Genomic DNA, 17,543 nt, shown 5'->3' with positions numbered 1-17,543 from the left:
GCAGTGTTTTCTGTCTGCTGACCAAGTGAAAATAAAAGAATATGGTCCAACTACTTTGGAGAGTTATTTAGCAATATCTTGTACGTTTTTTCTAGTGACCCTGCAATGGCCCACCTTAGAGAAATGCTCACATGTTCACAAGGAGATATGTAAAACAATGTTCATAGCAGCATTGTGTTAATAGGAAAAAATGAGAAGCAACCTAAATGTCCATGAACAGGAACACGGATTAATAAATTATGATATATTTAGAGAGTGAAATCCTATGACCAGTTACAGTAAATGAACCAGAGCTAATGACTGGAAAATGCAAGTTTAAGAAGGAGACCACTTAGCTTGTGTTCAAAACTATGTAAAGAATGTATATTTTGTATGGATACATACATAGGTATTACAAAATGAAAACATGTAGAAGAATGGTAGATATCTAATTCTAGATTGCGGTTATCTCTGGAGAGAGTAATGGGATTAGGGATTGGAACGTATAGAGCTTTAGCTATATGTGTAATGTTATATTTGTCTTAAAAAAGAAAATAATTGATGTAAATGTGGCAGAATATTGAAATTTGACTAAGCTCAGTGATGGTTATTCATTATGATTCCCTAAGCCTTAGTGGATTTTTGAAATGTTTCTTTTTTCTTTTTTTTTAATTAGAGGAACATAGGAAAGAAGTGGTTGGAAAAACTGATAGGTTAAGAAGTTAAAGTTTATGGTGGTGGTTTTAAAAAGATGGCAAGAGAGAGAAGGAGATTTTTGAAGGTTTATTCTAAATAAAATGTGGCATTTCTAGCACTTAATTTAGATCCAGGTAATAATTATGTCCGGTGACTCAAAGACCACTGGGTAGTTTATGTGTCTATATATGTGTTACAGTGGCACGTCAGGAAACAGTATGTAATTTGGGAATAGGAAAGGCATGTACTTACCCACCATCACAACCTAGGCAAATATTTATCTCTTGTTATAAAGAATATTTATGCATTTTTAATATGAGAATGCATCCTTTAATTGCCTCAGTTGTTATTTTTATTCTTTTTTTTTTAATAAGCCTCCAGCTGTTCCAGACAATAGAAGACAGGCAGAAAGTCTTTCATTAACTGGGGAGGTTTGCCAGAGCAGGAATCCATCAGTTTCAGAACATTTACCTGATGAGAAAGTCCAACTTTTTAGCAAAATGAGAGTGTTACAGGAAAAGAAACAAAAAATGGACAAATTGCTTGGAGAACTTCATACACTTCGAGATCAGCATCTGAACAATTCATCCTGTAAGTAAATCTGGCTCCGTAGTATTAGGTAGAGGACATGTAAGTATGTATGCTGGCACATAATCGTTACTTAGTAAATATTTGATGAGTGAGTGAACACATAGTTCCTAATGAAAATTATACTTTTTTGTGGGGAGATAGGACTTCCATGTGAAAAGTTTTTAAGTAACAAGTCAGTGTGTGATAAAAGCCAAATAGATGATAGGTCTGTTCTATAATTCAGAAAATGGAAAGAATAGAATTGGGCCTTGAAAAATTGGTAGGATTTTAATAAGGGAAAAGTAGAAGAGAAGGTAACTATTAGGTACTTGAACATAATTCTGCATTTTTTACCATATTCAAAATTTTCCCTTAAAGAAAAACTAATCCAAATTAGCACTTTGATTTAAAAACTATGAAACAGATTTAGAAAGTATTTATACAAAAAAATCGAGGTATGAAAAACTTACATAGTACCTATGGTTTAGTGTGAAATGTCCGTAATTTACATCCTTGTTAAAAATATGTAAATAGTCATCTCAGGTGGGAATAAGAAAGACATAGTCATGCTACTTATACTAGTTATATAGTTATACTAGTTATACAGGAAAGGCAATAATCATCCTATTTGTACTATAGAACTATGTTTTCTACTCCACAGATGTTTTACTTGTCTCTGTCTAATTCAGATTTACTTACTAGTCCTCACTTGCTATCCTCATACCTTCTCAAGCCTCCTCCCTGCCTCTTAGGCAAACAGTTAGTAGTAGGAGCTCTAGCATTGGAAATTGGAGTCAGTAGGCTCAACCCCAACTGGTCATTATTCTTCAGCATTCCAGCTGCTGTCTTATTGAGGAAAAGACAAAGGATAGAAGTATCATCTCTGGAGTCCCTGTTCCTTGTTCTTCACCCATCTCCTATTTCTCTGCCACTCCCAAAAGAAACTTACTGTTTCTCCCCTGAAATATGCTCCTTTCTTTTCCCTGACCCCTGCTAGTCTCATCCTCCTCTAGCCTAATCTAATACCAGCACCTCTCCTTCCTAAATGGATGAATTCAGCTAAGGAAAACTTCAAATTTGCAAGTTGTGCTCAAGGCCTTGTGGTCAGTTTTATACACATAAAGAAGGTAGCACTCTGTCTACTGATAACTCTAAAAAATCATTTTTTTTTCTAGTTGCGAAATAGTGTGAAAGCAGCAGCAAAATGTAGAACATTCAAGGAATAGAGATATACTGGAAACCAGCTATTGCAGCTGATAACGTGAGCAACAAATAATGATGGTCATGAGAAAGAGATAAAAGACAATAGTTTTGAAGTGGTAGGGGATGGAGAAGTGCAAAGAAAGATTCTTAATCTTCATTCATTGCCCTTGAAGGCGTAAGATATCTTTGTCTGATCTGTGTGGACAGAAAAGTAATTAATAGGTAATTCAAGGCCTGTAGAGAATTAGCCGTCATCTAATTAGAAAATTTTATTTCTGAGTAGTACTTCTTGGATGGATGTACCAGAGTCACTTTTAACAATTTTGCTTTAACTTTTGAAACAACAAAACTTCCATCTTGGAGACCAGATGTTATTCCTTTGAGCTGTGGATTTGGAACACTCTTAGGGACATAATCTGCTAGGGCTGCCCTGTAAAGGTTTATAGATGGTATACTGAACATCATACAGTGTGGCCCTGTTTAACCTAACCTAGAACCAGGTTTATCAGAGGAGTGCTCTAGCTACTTTTTCAAGGTAGAGTGTATCATAGTTCTTGTCAATTTCCATTTCGTCTTTCCTTATTCTTTCCTGAGTGTTTTAACCCTGTTTGGTTGAGGGACATGTTAATAAATAAGTGGTCTGGATGTTGTGTCCTTAGGCTTCTAAAATTTAAGTCTGGGGAATTTAAGATGTTAATGGTTTTTACTTTTTATTTTTCTGTATTCAAGCAAACTGTGAATAAGTTGTTTGGTGCCATATTTGTTTATTTATGGTAACTGGTCTTTTTTTTTTTTTTGTAGTTGTGCCTTCTTCAGCCTCTCCCCAAAGGAGTGTGGATCAAAGAATTACAACTTCGGCTCCGTCTGCCCCTGTAGGCTTAGCATCGGTTGTTAATGGAGAATCCAGTAGCCATGCGTCATCTGTTCCTTATCCTACTGTTTCTCTAGTTTCTCAGAATGAGAGTGAAAATGAAGGCCATCTAAATCCAACTGAAAAACTCCAGTAAAACATTTTTACGAACATTATTTACGTATATTAGAAATTAATAACGGAGATAAATTCTAGGTTTTTTTTCTTTGTTGAATTTCTGAAAAAACTGTATTTACTATTCTTAAGTGGTAATGATGGTAGAAGTGTGTATGTGTAATATGTGCATTCTTTGAGTTGTCCAAGAGAAATGTGACATTGTAATACAGGTAATTTCTGTGAGCTGATGTATTCCTGTTTTCAAGTAAAGGATTAGCAATAGCTGGGACTTCAGTTAAAAGATTTCTATATTCAAGGCCAGCCCGGTGCGTAGTGGTTAAGTTTGCATGCTCCACTTTGGTGGCCCAGGTTCACAAGTTTGGATCTCAGGTGGGGCCCTGTACCGCTCATCAAGCCATGTTGTGGCAGTGACCCACATACAAAATAGAGGAAGATTGGTACAGATGTTAGCTCAGGGACAATCTTCCTCACCAAAAAAAAAAAAAAAGGAAAGAAAGATTTCTATATTCAAATGGTTTAGAGCCCAGGCTAGTGTCAGAACGCCCTGAAATTGTATCTCACGAGGCCATGTGACTGTGGACAAACAACTTACCCTCACTAAGCCTCTGTTTCTTCATGTACAAAATAGGGATAATAATATACCTGTTCGTAAATGTGTTTTAAGAATTAAAAAACATTGGCATAGTTTCTGGCACTTAGTAAAAACTGAACAAACTTAATTGTTATTTTTGGTAAACATATTATATACTTTATAGATCTCTGTATGTTGTAGACAATTCAGGAACCTTATATAAATGCTCATTAATGCCTGCATACCTGATTTGCCTGAGAGGTAGTATTTAAATTGAATATTTGGTACTTCACATTTTTGATACTTATTAAGAGACCTAGGAATATTTTTGACATTGAGTTTTAAGCTGTGTTAACATTTATACCTGAATTTTAATACTTGAAACTGGTTTTCTTAAGCTTTTGTCTCTAGCACAAAATAAGAAAATAAAGGGATGAGATTTTGAGCAAGCTGTACTTGAAATTAAATTCTTTACTTCACAGTCACAACCCCTAGATATTTGATTAGGTCTAAATTTAGTTTGTGCTGGCTGCTATTATATGAAAATAATGCATGCTTTATTTTGCCAAAATGAGTATTAATATTATATGTATATTTGTTGTTGTTTATCAGGAAGTTAAATGAAGTTCGAAAGAGATTGAATGAACTAAGAGAGTTAGTTCATTATTATGAACAGACATCAGATATGATGACAGATGCTGTAAATGAAAACACAAAAGATGAAGAAACTGAAGAGTCAGAATATGATTCTGAGCATGAAAGTTCTGAACCTGTTACTAACATTCGGTAAGAACTTATTTTTAAGTTTGTTTTTCTAATATAGTCATCCTAACTTAATACTTTTATGGAACCAAAAAAAACCTCATTAGCGTGCTATTTGCCTTTTATTTAAGCTTTTCTACTGTGTCTACTATTTTTGTTAGTGTAATCTTACTTGCCATGTAAAGGAAAACAAATAGGGAGGTATTGAGTACAGTAGTTTAATAAATTGGCTGTTTGTTAAATCAAATGCAAGTAAATCATAAGAAGTATCTGATGTAATGTTTTCCTACATCTTTTAGGTATAATTTTGATTTTTCAGATGTTTTTCTTCTTAAATTTCCAAATAGAAGTTAATGAAAAGCAAGAGCCAGTTATTCAGTTTGACTTTAAATGGGGAAACAGCCAATGATACGATAGTTTGGAATTATTTTATCAGAAGTTCTAAAATTTTGATTTAAAAAAATTTTTTTTTTTTTACCTTAAATAACTTTGGGCTCTTTTCTTTGTTTTAGAAATCCACAAGTAGCTGCCACCTGGAATGAAGTAAATAGTAATTCTAATGCACAGTGTGTTTCTAATAATAGAGATGGGAGATCAGTTAATTCTAATTGTGAAATTAACAACAGATCTGCTGCCAACATAAGGACTCTAAACATGCCTCCTTCTTTAGGTATGATTAACTATATTCACAGATAATTTTGCCATATTGTTCTTGGGAAGCAGATTTTCATTAGTACTCTTCCTAAGTTCGTTACATTATTGATTTCAATGATACATGTTTTCAGCAGATTGTCGATATAATAGAGAAGGAGAGCAGGGGATTCATGTTGCGCAAGGTGAAGATGATGAGGAAGAGGAGGAAGAAGCAGAAGATGAGGGCGTCAGTGGAGCTTCATTGTCTAGTCATAGAAGCAGTCTGGTTGATGCGGCTCCAGAAGATGCTGAATTTGAGCAGAAGATCAGTAGGCTTATGGCTGCGAAACAGAAACTTAGACAGTTACAAGATCTTGTTGCTATGGTACAGGTAAAGACTGCTTGGTTTTTTAAAAAACATTTTGTCAAATAGTCCAGTCTTCCTTAGAAGGTAAGATTGATGCATGTGTTTGATAATTCTGTTGGTATAATTGTACACATTTATTGAGTTCTTACTAAATGGCAGGGTTAAATACTTAGCACTTTACATGCCGTATATCAGAGATCAGCGAACTTTATCTATTAAGGGTGAGTTAGTAAATATTTTAGGCTCTGTGGGCCTATAGTCTCTGTCACAACTACTCAGTGCAACAGCAGCCATAGACAATACGTAAACAAATGAGCATGGCTGTTCTAATATAACTTTATTACAAAAACAAGTTTGTTTGTTATTTGCTGGAGACCCCGGTCTTATATCACGTAGAACTCATAACATCTCAATGAGGTAGATTAAACAGATTCAAGAGGTGTTAATTGAGTAAGGTTATACCGTCGTCAGAGCCAGAATTGAGACTCTCGTATACCAGAGGCTGAAATCTTAAACACTTGATGTAAAAGAAAAACTATATGTTGTTTTATTCATAAGGCCAGTTAATTAAAGTTGAAACTATTAGTCATAAATTTTAAAAAGCCATATACACATGTGAACATGATATTACATAACTATTAACACTTCTATATACACACATATATATTTTTGCTTATATATTCAAAGTATATCTGTAGAAGGATACATAAAATGAAATCATTCGTTACCTGTGCAGAGTGGAGTCAGTTGAGGAACAGGGGTGAAAAGGAGAGTTTTCTAAATGTCCTTTTTACTTTTTGAACTTTGATCATATGACTGTACCACCATTTGGAAAAATTAAAACAGCTTCCAAAGCAAATAGTAATAGGTCATGCTATCTCGAACATCATTGTACTTGTTCATTACTTTCCCATTTCTTCTTTAAGATTCTTTTCCTCAAATGTATTGCCCAAAGTGGGAATAACAAATCAGAAATGATCAATAACTTGGTGTCTTATAGATGAATCAGCTTAATTTCAGGCCTATATTGAAGCTCTTTTGCTTCAGGAACTATTCTAAGACCCGAAATATATATATGAGAAGTGAAAAAACTGCAACGCAGAGGGATTAAGGGGCCTCCTACTGAAAGAGAGCTATTAAAAGAAGGCTCTAGATCCCCAAGTTTTTTATATTGGTTTAAGGTCAATGAGTTTTACTTATTTTTCTAAGGCTAGTTGTCTTTTTTTTTTTTTTTTTTGACTTTTACTTATATCCTATTTCCCAAGAGACCCAGGAGGAGGTCTATACAGTTATATAGTTACCATGATTATATAAAACTATTACTACTCTTCCTGATTAGATTATCCTCAACAACTTATATGGCTCTTATGAAACCTACGTATCTTATAGTCTGTAGATGTCTCTCTCTTTTAGTTCTTAGTCTATGATGCCATGTGTGTTAAAATGATAAATCTTTAGTCAGTTACTTTCTTAACTTTCTTTTAGTGTTGGAGTTTGTATCATTTCAGTTGCTCAGGCGCTCTCATACTACCATCTGAAACTTAAGGCAGTTTTGTGTTGCATTTTTTTCTTGTACTTTAATGTTTTTACGTTTTTATGTGAAAATGCCTCGTGATTTAGCTTTTCTATTATTGAGTCCCAACTGGAGTCAGTTTCTTTCTAATCTTCCTATTCATACTAATAATGAATTAGGTTAGTTTTTACATTAATGGAAAGACCAAATAATACTATTTTTACAAACTTAAAATTGATTAGACAGTTTTATAATTAAAGCTTTATTAGAATGGTGATTTCCAAAAGTGAAAGTTTCAGTTTAGATCTTTGGAGAAAGCATGAGTAAATATAAAATATGTAGAGTTAAATGTTTTTAAGAAAAGGCAGTAGTTCACCCTCAACCACCCATTTTAATAAATACATTGATTTCAACAGAAGATATGAATCTACTGTGAGGAATATGTGAACTTTAGTTGTTTTTCTGGTAGTCATGACAGATTTGAGATGGTATATTCTCATTATTTTGTGTATTGTGAGCATTGGTACTTGTTTGGCAAACTAAAGACCAAAGTAAGGAAATGGAAAATTTTAATCAGAGCAAGTGACACTGGACATGAATTATTTGAAGTTGTTAATTTAAAAGTTACATCTTAAGAAAAATTAACTAATATCAAGAGTCCCAGCTCCAGTAGTATATTTTTTATCTGCTTCATATTCTCTAGATAGTTATTCTTTGATAGCTCAGTGTCTGGTCAAGATAAGAAAAGGCAACTTAATATTTGTCATTACTGGGTAATTGGCAACTTAAATTTTAAATGTACTGTTTTCAGGGGCTGGCCCAGTGGCGCAAGCGGTTAGGTGCGCATGTTCTGCTGCGGCGGCCCGGGGTTCGCTGGTTCGGATCCCGGGCGCGCACCATTGCACTGCTTGGCAAGCCATGCTGTGGCGGCGTCCCATATAAAGTGGAGGAAGATGAGGCGCGGATGTTAGCCCAGGGCCTGTCTTCCTCAGTAAAAAAAAAAAAAAAAAAGAGGAGGATTGGCAGATGTTAGCACAGGGCTGATCTTTCTCACAAAAATAAAATAAAATAAATGTACTGTTTTCAGTTTTAGCACTTCATTTCCTGCCATTGATAAAGGATGAACCTCAGTCTTCTCTAAAAATCATGTACTTTATCTCTACTGCTTTAATTTTTATGTTATGTGAATTTTATAGTCTAGTGGTATTTACTGAGATATGAATTGGATAATTCTTTAGATATCAAGGTAATTTTAATTTAATGATGCTGTTTTAGGATGATGATGCAGCAGATCAAGGAGTTATATCTGCCAATGCTTCAAATTTGGATGATTTCTACCCAGCAGAAGAAGACACCAAACAAAATGCAAATAACACTAGAGGAAATGCCAATAAAACACAGAAAGATGCTGGAGTAAATGAAAAGACAAGGTATGTTAAGCTTATGGCTTTCATTTAATAAAAATTTAGTGCCTGTTACTGAGAATGTACTCTGGTAGGTGTACTATATTATTTGTGCTTAATGCTGTCATCACATTTACTGGAGTCCATAAATATAATGTCAATTTAATTATAGAGAGAAATTTTATGAGGCTAAACTACAGCAGCAACAGAGAGAGCTTAAACAATTGCAGGAAGAAAGAAAGAAGCTGATTGAGATTCAAGAGAAAATTCAAGCATTGCAAAAGGCATGTCCTGACCTACAGGTAATTAGGAAATTTTTTTCTTTCCATTTGTCTGAAAAAAGATGTCTAAAACCTAATATTAATTGAAAACGCTCTTTGTCTTTTTCTAGTGCTGATGTGACATATTTATTAATTTTATAAGATTAATGAAATGGATGAGCTAATAAAATGGATTGGGGATATACATTTACACTGTGAAAGATAGCACATAGGAATTGACTGATTATTTGCAGTTTTTCGCTTGTAGGGCTAGCTAGCTATAGATTCAGAACATGAATATTCGTAACTATTGTATTAAAATATTCTGGGGGCCGGCCTGGTGGTGTAGCGGTTAAGTTCTCGTGCTCTGCTTTGGCAGCACGGGCCTCACAGGTTTGGATCCCAGGGGCAGACCCATGCACCGCTTATCGAGCCATGCTGTGGCAGGTGTTCCACATAAAAAAGTGGAGGAAGATGGGCACGGATATTAGGCCAGGGCCAATCTTCCTCAGCAAAAAAGAGGAGGATTGGCAACAGATGTTAGTTCAGGGCTCATCTTCCTCACCAAGAAAAATAAAAATTCTGATTTGAATTTTGCAATTAAGGGATTAGCATTTCCATCTTTTACTGGCCTAAAATTAAAGCTCTTAAGCCATCATGAGTTACCTAAGGAGAGTAATTAAAATATTTTATTTGTAGTTTGGATATTAAGTGTATCTACCTTTGCTTATTAAATAGCACCCTATGCATGGGTCTTGGAGATTGAACAGAGAATGAACAGTCTTTGACTATGTCAGGTAACCAGGAGTAGGGTTAATATGGGAAGGGAATACCAATTCTTTTTGAGATTTTTCTTAAAATTTATTGATTAGCTTTATTCTTCCATCAGGTTTTGTTTTCAAAGAAAGGGAAACACATCAAATGATGTTTCTAATATAACTTATTTCCTAGACTCTTACTTTTTCCACTTTAATTCTTTTTCCCTTGTCCCCAATCTGAATAACATGCAGAGGAATATGTGCCAGAGTTGGGTTGAGTATATGAAATTTTCCACAATAACGTTTTATCCCTCTGGTCTCTATTATTCCTGAGGGTTGGTTACTACTCATCAACGTTAGCCTGTGTTTTCATCTTTGTTATGTCAGGTTTTTATTGGATCATGATGGCAGTTGAGGTCTGGTAGTAACAAATTAAACATCATACGAGAGCCCCAGAGAAGTAGTAAAATAACTGCTTTTGTGAAATTAACATAATTGCTTTAATTCATAATAGTTTTTACCAACCCTTTTTTAGCTGTCAGCCACTAGTGTGGGTAATTGTCCCACAAAAAAATATATGCCAGCTGTTACTTCAACCCCAACTGTTACTGAAAATGAAACCACTACAAGCAAATCTGTTTTCGAGCCTGAAGATTCTTCAGTAGTAGATAATGAGGTATTGTACATTGTACCCTGTTGTTCCTGATCAAGTCACATCTTAACAAAGAATATTGAATATCTGCAAAACATGTTTTTAAATGTAGCCTGTTTTATGTTTTTTAGTTAGGGGAAGAAATAATTTTTTTCAAAAAAGTAATTAAATTGGGATCTTTTCAGAATAGTCTTGCTCTTTATTAGCAAATATTTGGCAGAATTACATGTAAGGGATAGCTACAGCAAATAGTAATTATCTCAGAAAGACTAATCCTTTAGCATTTTACTTATATGTGATTTGTAGAAAACATTAATCTTCTCTTTCTCTAAATGGTTGATGAAGTATATTTGGGTCCTACTTGTTTTCATTAAGAATTAATGATTGCCTAATTTTTTCTTATTCATGGATATTTTAACCTGCATGTATATCTTAGTGTAAAAAGGATAGAGTGAGAATAGAAACCTTTGTTGGTATTGACAATATTAGCCTGTTATTCTTTAAGGCTAAAACAAATCCAGATATTTATGCTAACTTGACTCTGATTTTTAAAATAATAGCTGTGGTCAGAAATGCGAAGACATGAAATGTTAAGGGGAGAGCTGCGACAGAGAAGAAAGCAGCTTGAGGCTCTGATGGCTGAACATCAGAGGAGGCAAGGTCTAGCTGAAACTACATCTCCAGTGGCTGTTTCATTGAGAAGTGATGGATCTGAGAATGTGTGTACTCCTCAACAAAGTAGAACAGAAAAGTAAGAGAGTTGTTTAAATCATTTTTTTTTAACCTCACCTTCCTAAGGCCTGTAGGGTAGGCAGCCTCATTTCCTCTCTACGTCACAGCACGAATCTGATTTATTAAGGCTAGTTTAAGCCTCACCTTTGTGACTCAGTTTAACTAAATCCAGATACTCTCTATTCTAACTTCTCATAGCATCAACTTTCTTTTTTTTAATTACTAAGGCATTTGATCAAATGGTGATACAGATTTTCTTCAGTATATAAACCTTATTTTCTTAGTTTTCTTAGTTTTAAGCTTATAAAAAGAAAATGCTTGATACTTTGTAGTGCTTTTCTATCAGGCCAGAAATAAACACTTTTTAATTTGAATTGGTGTGTAAGTTTCCTAAGGATCTTAAAACGTTCTATAAAACATTTAGTTTTTAGGATTTAAGTTTGAAATTTCTGTATTTAGAATATTTCTAAAAGAATTGGTCATCTGTAAGATCAGTTAATTACTTACCTATATAGTAGTATTTAGATCTAAAATTTTGAAATCCAAATTTGTTGTGACCTTACCTTTTAATATTCTCAGATGACAATTTTGGAACATTGCACCAAGCCTCACTCACTTTCTTCCTCTTAGAACTTTTTCTATTCTGGGAGTCTCAATATGCATTTTATTGATCAAACTATATTTATAATATTCTGTTCTAAGTCCCACACATCTGTCCTTTAAAGAAGTTCTTTAAATAGTTTTGACAAGCATTGAGATTTTAGAACCATGGGTCTAGACTTGTGCTTTCCAATATGGCAGCTGCTAGATATAGGTGGCTATTTAAATTAAAATTAAATGAAATTAAAAATTTATTTTCTCTGTCATACCAGCCACATTTTAACTGCTCATTAGTCGTGTGTACCTAGTGGCCACTGTATTGGACAGCACAGATTTAGGTCATTACTACTATTGCAGAAAATTATCTGTTGGATAGCTCTGATCTAGAAAACTGTCACTCAAGGAAAAGTTGAAAGTTGAGAGGAGTTTAGTTTAGGAAAAAGGTTCCAGGGGATATAATTACTATTTTAATTTGTTTGCAAAATTTTTTTGTGAAAGGCAGAGTAAATATATTCTATATAACAGCAGTGGGGAGAGTACCACCTATCTCGTAGTTACTGTGATTAAATGAAATTTTATATACACACATGTGCATATACATATGTACATATATATATATATTTGGTACAGTGTCTGGTACATGGTAGGTGGTAAAGTATTTAGCTCATCTCCAGAATGATCTTGTTTTTTGTCTCTTAATTTCTAGAACCATGGCAACTTGGGGAGGTTCTACTCAGTGTGCATTAGATGAAGAAGGAGATGAAGATGGTTACCTTTCTGAAGGAATTGTTCGGACAGATGAAGAGGAAGAAGAAGATGAGCAAGATGCCAGTTCCAATGATAACTTTTCTATGTGTCCTCCTAACAGTGTGAATCATAACTCTTATAATGTAAAGGAAACTAAAAATAGGTTAGTTTCACTGTTTTAATTTTTTGCTTGATTTGAAGAGTCTCAGGTCTTTCTGACACCAAGCAATTGTCTGAACCAACGGGGTGTCCTACAATTTAATTCAGTTCTGACATTAACTACTTGGACTTAGGGCAGACCCCACAAGTTCAGGGACTCAGTCACGTAAGACTGCCCCCACTTGAGATGCTAGTTGCCAGTCCCAAGTCCCCAGGGTACCCACACTTCTGTCTGACTTGGCTACAGATTTGAAGGTTCCACAACCCCTCTTCAGGTTCCATAATTTGCTAAAACAATTCACAGAACTTAGGAAGACACTTGTGTTTACTAGTTTATTATAAAGGATACAACTCAGGAACAGCCAAATGGAAGAGATATATAGGGCAAGATCTGAGTGGGAGAGGGGGTACAGAGCTTCCATGCCCTCTCTGGGGGCTCACCACTTTCCCAAAACTTCAGTGTGTTCACCAACCCAGAAGGTCTCCTAACTGCCTTGTTTAGGGGTTTTTATGGAGGTTCATTACATAGGCACAATTGATTAAATCATTGGCCATTGGTGATTAAACTCAATCTCTGGTCCCTCCCCTCCTTGGAGGTTGGGGCTTGGAGCTAAAAGTTCCCACCCTCTAATCACCTGGTTGGTTTTGCTGGCAACCAGCCCCCATCATGGAACTAACTAGGGCTGCCAAAAGTCATTAGCATAAACTCAGGTATGGTTGAAAGGGGCTTATTATGAATAACAAAAGGTACTCCTATATTTAGGAAATGCCAAGAGTTCTAGGAGCTCTGTTCGGGGAACCTGGGATAAAGACCAAATATATGTTTGATTATACCACAAGAGTGTTGCCAAGATACATCCCAGCTAGCCTGGATCAAAATTCCTAAGCTTTGATCTTCTCCCCTGTTTGGGAGAATTAAGCAAGAATTAAAAATCATAGAATACGAAATTATGTGGACACTTCTGTGTAAAACATAAATGAAAAAAGACTGGAAGAGAATAGAAAATGAAAATTATACAAAGCTAGAAATCTGGAATGTTTCCCCCCTCTATTTTCAATATTTTTAAAGCCCTTTGAACTTAAAAAGAGAATACTGGCCTTTGGACCAGGGTATGCGAGTTTATTGCTGGATTTTAAAAACCAAATAATTACATATGATGACCTCTTGCTTTAAATCTTGTGTTAGGTGGAAGAACAATCGCCCTTTTTCAGCAGATGGGAATTATCGTCCTTTAGCCAAGACAAGACAACAGAATATCAGCATGCAACGGCAGGAAAACGTTCGTTGGGTGTCAGAACTCTCTTATGTAGAAGAGAAAGAACAATGGCAAGAACAAATCAATCAGCTCAAGAAACAACTTGATTTCAGTGTCAATATTTGTCAGACTTTGATGCAAGACCAGCAGGTAAAGTTTACTATGAAAGTAAATTTTTTTTTTATCTTGTTTTTGAGGCAATACACACTTTTCTCAAGTCATCAGTAACTATTATGAAAATTTTTCTTTCCGTAGACTCTATCTTGTCTGCTGCAAACTCTTCTCACGGGTCCTTATAGTGTTATGCCCAGCAATGTTGCATCTCCTCAAGTCCACCTTATAATGCACCAGTTGAACCAGTGCTATACTCAGCTAACTTGGCAACAGAATAACGTGCAAAGGTAATCTGTGTCGTAGAAGTAGTGAGACTGTATAGTAAGTGCTAACACCGAGCAAGGGTCTTTTGGTTATATTCTGGGAGAAAAGAGCATGAGCCAAATTGCACATTCAAATATTCTCTGTCACCTGAGAATTTTATAAGCAGTGGTTTGCCCAATGTTCCCTTTTAATACTGTGGACTTCTGGTTTTAAAATTTTGTAGGATTCAGCTTTACACTTACATTTGGTGAATTAGATGGTGTGTAGATTATACCTCAGGAAAGCTGTAAACAACCAAAAAAATTAATTTCTTGTAGTTATGCCTAATATCTGACAGAAGTGCTAAGTGCAGTTAGTTCTTGTGCCGAAGGCTAAGCCTGCAGGACAAGCAAATAGCTGTTGTAGTAAATATCAGAGCAGTCAGTGTGTTCTGCAGACTGTTGAATCATTTCTTACATATATTCTTTCTGAGTGTACTTTTAAAAGATGGTAATATAACTGATTTTTAAATTACTGACTTCTTAAATTTTTATAGGTTGAAACAAATGCTAAATGAACTTATGCGCCAACAAAATCAGCATCCAGAAAAACCTGCAAGCAAGGAAAGAAGCAATAGTGCATCACACCCTCCTTCTCCTAGTTTATTTTGTCCTTTCAGCTTTCCAACACAGCCTGTAAATTTGTTTAACCTACCTGGGTTTACTAATTTTTCGTCATTTGCGCCAGGTAAGGGATTAAAAATGTAAAGGGAAGATTAATAAATGCAAAGTGTTTGAGAATATTATTTGTCTGCTGCATGGATTTTTTCAGTCTCTTGGAATGATAGGAAATGTTTGCAAAAAAAGTTATAAACTCTTTTCTACATCAGTTCTTTATAGTGAAAACTTAAGCTTAACATGGTTGCTAATGAAATTAAGTAAACTCTGTATTTATGAATGATTGCTTAGTCTTATACCTTTGAATTATTCGACAACTATTTAGTAAGGAGAAAGAGAATTAACCTATCCAGTGGCTGCTGTACACCAGTCACTGTGTAAAACATTAGGAGAGTGAAGATGAGTAAGACAACACTCTGCTAGAGGAGCTTCATGTCTTGGCAGGGAGATACACTACTAGACTGAAGGTGAGTGCTTAGTTTAGGCTTATATTTAATTTTATTTAGCTTAGGCTTCTATTCTGCATCTGTTATGTGCCAGCTACTATATAAATGACTGGGTTCAACTGAGTAAGACTAATGCTTTAAGGAATTGAGAGTCTAGTGAGGAAGCCAAGAACGTCAGTAAATGCTTAGTGCAGTGCCATGAATCCTGTAGCAGTGGTGCAAATGAAGTGAGTGGCCTACTCTTTGGGGCAAAAGATGATCAGCAAATCTGTTTTTTCCAGAAAAAGTGTTATTTAAGCTAAAGAATGAATAGAATTTATTTCTAGGGAGATTAGGAAGGAAAGGGCTTTCTAATGAATGGAACTGCCTAGAGTTACAGAGCAATGAAACAGTATATCACTTAGGGAATTGGGGGGTCATTGAGTGTGGCCAGTATGTAGGGCCATGGCTGGGGAAGAGCAACTGATGTGGCTGGAGAGCAGTGGAAGCCTTTTGTGCTCTGCAGAGAAGCTTAGATTTTCCATTGCAGACTAGAGGGGCCATTGGAGGATTTTGAGCAGGGGGATAGCATGAAATTTATATTTTAGGAAGGTTACACTGGTGATATTGTTGAGGAGAGATTGGAGAGAAGGAGCCAAGAGTGTAGCTGGTGAGTAGAAAATAGAAGGCTATTGCATCATATCACAGACAGAATGGTAGCTTGACCTAAGGCATCAGCAGCAGAGGTAATGAAGAAGGAGGAATTCTGGAGGTAGAAGAAATTAGATGACCAGTTAGGAGAGGTGAGTCATGAAGGAGGAGTTGTTGAAGGTGTTTGCCAGGGAATAGAGGAAGAGAGAAAGGGTTGGGAGGGCTTTGTGAATATAAATATAAAGTGCCTACAGTAGAGTCTAGCACCTAGTAATAATTTGATAAATGTCAGATACTGTTTCTAATTTTATGCTCATAAGGAGATGGGGATCATTATTTATTTTTGTATCACCAATGCCAAAAACATAGTGGGCTGAGCTGTAAACAGTGATTAAATAAATGAGTGTTAGGTAATTTTAATAATTTTTTGTTGGGGTCTGTTTGAATGGCACATTAAAACTGACTTTCAATTTCATATTACGGTTAAAGGCACTTCTTTATTCTTGTCTACCCATTTCTTTTATTTATTAGGTATGAATTTCAGCCCTTTATTTCCTTCTAATTTTGGAGATTTTCCTCAGAATATTTCTACACCCACTGAACAGCAGCAACCATTAGCCCAGAATTCTTCAGGGAAAACAGAATATATGGCTTTTCCAAAACCGTTTGAAAGCAGTTCTTCTATTGGAGCAGAGAAGCAAAGGTATTTGCTTATGAGCATAATCCATTATTTGCTTAAATTTCACTTTTGTGATTACATCTAATTATATGTAATTTGAAAGTGCAGTTATGGAGCATCTTTGTGATTGTTTGGCTCGCTGTTGCTGAGAACATGAAACTTTGACATCTTAGCAGATGTCTCTCAAGCAGACACCTGCTGCTAACCATGGTACAAGAGCAGGTTGGGTTTTTTTTTTTTTTTTTTTTAATAAGTGTTGTGTGCGTATAATATTTTATTTCTCTAGATTTTTGAGAATCTAGAGAACGCAATTGCTGGGTCATATGATAAGCATGTTTTTAGTTGTTTTTTTTTTTTTTTTTTAATTGATGTTTTAATGGTTTTTAACATAGTGAAATTTTGGGTTGTACATTTTTGTTTGTCCATCACCAGATATATGACTCCCTTCACCCCTTTTGCCCACCCCTCTGCCCCTGGTAACCACAGTACGGTTCTCTCTGTCCATGTGTCTGTTTATATTCCACATATGAGTGAGATCATACACTGTCTTTCTCTTGCTGGCTTGTTTCACTTAACATAATATGCTCCAGGCCCATCCATGTTGTTGCAAATGGGACGATTTTGTCTTTTTTTTATGGGTGAGTAGTATTCCATTGTATGTATATACCACATTTTCTTAATCTAGTCATCAGTCGAGGGACACTTAGGTTGCTTCAACTTCTTGGCTATGGTGAATAATGCTGCAGTGAACATAGGGGTGCATAAGCCTCTTTGGATTGTTGATTTCAGGTTCTTTGGATAGATTCCCAGTAGTGGGATGGCAGGGTCATAGGGCATCTCTATTTTTAATTCTTTGAGGAATCTCCATACCGTTTTCCATAGAGGCTGCACCAGTTTGCATTCCC

At 35.4% G+C, this 17,543-nt stretch overlaps 1 protein-coding gene across 33 annotated transcripts in view; it reads left to right on the top strand.

Annotated features, from left to right (window-relative positions):
- The window catches only part of PCM1 (pericentriolar material 1), an 89,617-nt gene that overhangs the window by 26,611 nt on the left and 45,463 nt on the right, over positions 1-17,543 (top strand). For 20 of the 33 annotated variants that reach the window (XM_058525055.1, XM_058525046.1, XM_058525042.1 and 17 more), the window contains 14 exons: positions 1,050-1,266; positions 3,250-3,451; positions 4,620-4,793; positions 5,282-5,439; positions 5,555-5,793; positions 8,558-8,712; positions 8,858-8,987; positions 10,239-10,379; positions 10,916-11,106; positions 12,394-12,597; positions 13,780-13,999; positions 14,105-14,250; positions 14,763-14,953; positions 16,491-16,662. In XM_058525055.1, the coding sequence (XP_058381038.1) occupies positions 1,050-1,266; positions 3,250-3,451; positions 4,620-4,793; positions 5,282-5,439; positions 5,555-5,793; positions 8,558-8,712; positions 8,858-8,987; positions 10,239-10,379; positions 10,916-11,106; positions 12,394-12,597; positions 13,780-13,999; positions 14,105-14,250; positions 14,763-14,953; positions 16,491-16,662 (2,540 nt within the window). The remainder of the gene's footprint in view (positions 1-1,049; positions 1,267-3,249; positions 3,452-4,619; positions 4,794-5,281; positions 5,440-5,554; positions 5,794-8,557; positions 8,713-8,857; positions 8,988-10,238; positions 10,380-10,915; positions 11,107-12,393; positions 12,598-13,779; positions 14,000-14,104; positions 14,251-14,762; positions 14,954-16,490; positions 16,663-17,543) is intronic. The other 13 variants (XM_058525056.1, XM_058525047.1, XM_058525061.1 and 10 more) reach the window with 2 other exon arrangements.

This window comes from Diceros bicornis, chromosome 29 (assembly GCF_020826845.1).
Source record: "Diceros bicornis minor isolate mBicDic1 chromosome 29, mDicBic1.mat.cur, whole genome shotgun sequence".
NCBI lineage: Eukaryota > Metazoa > Chordata > Mammalia > Perissodactyla > Rhinocerotidae > Diceros > Diceros bicornis.
This window is presented reverse-complemented; position numbering and strand designations above follow the sequence as displayed.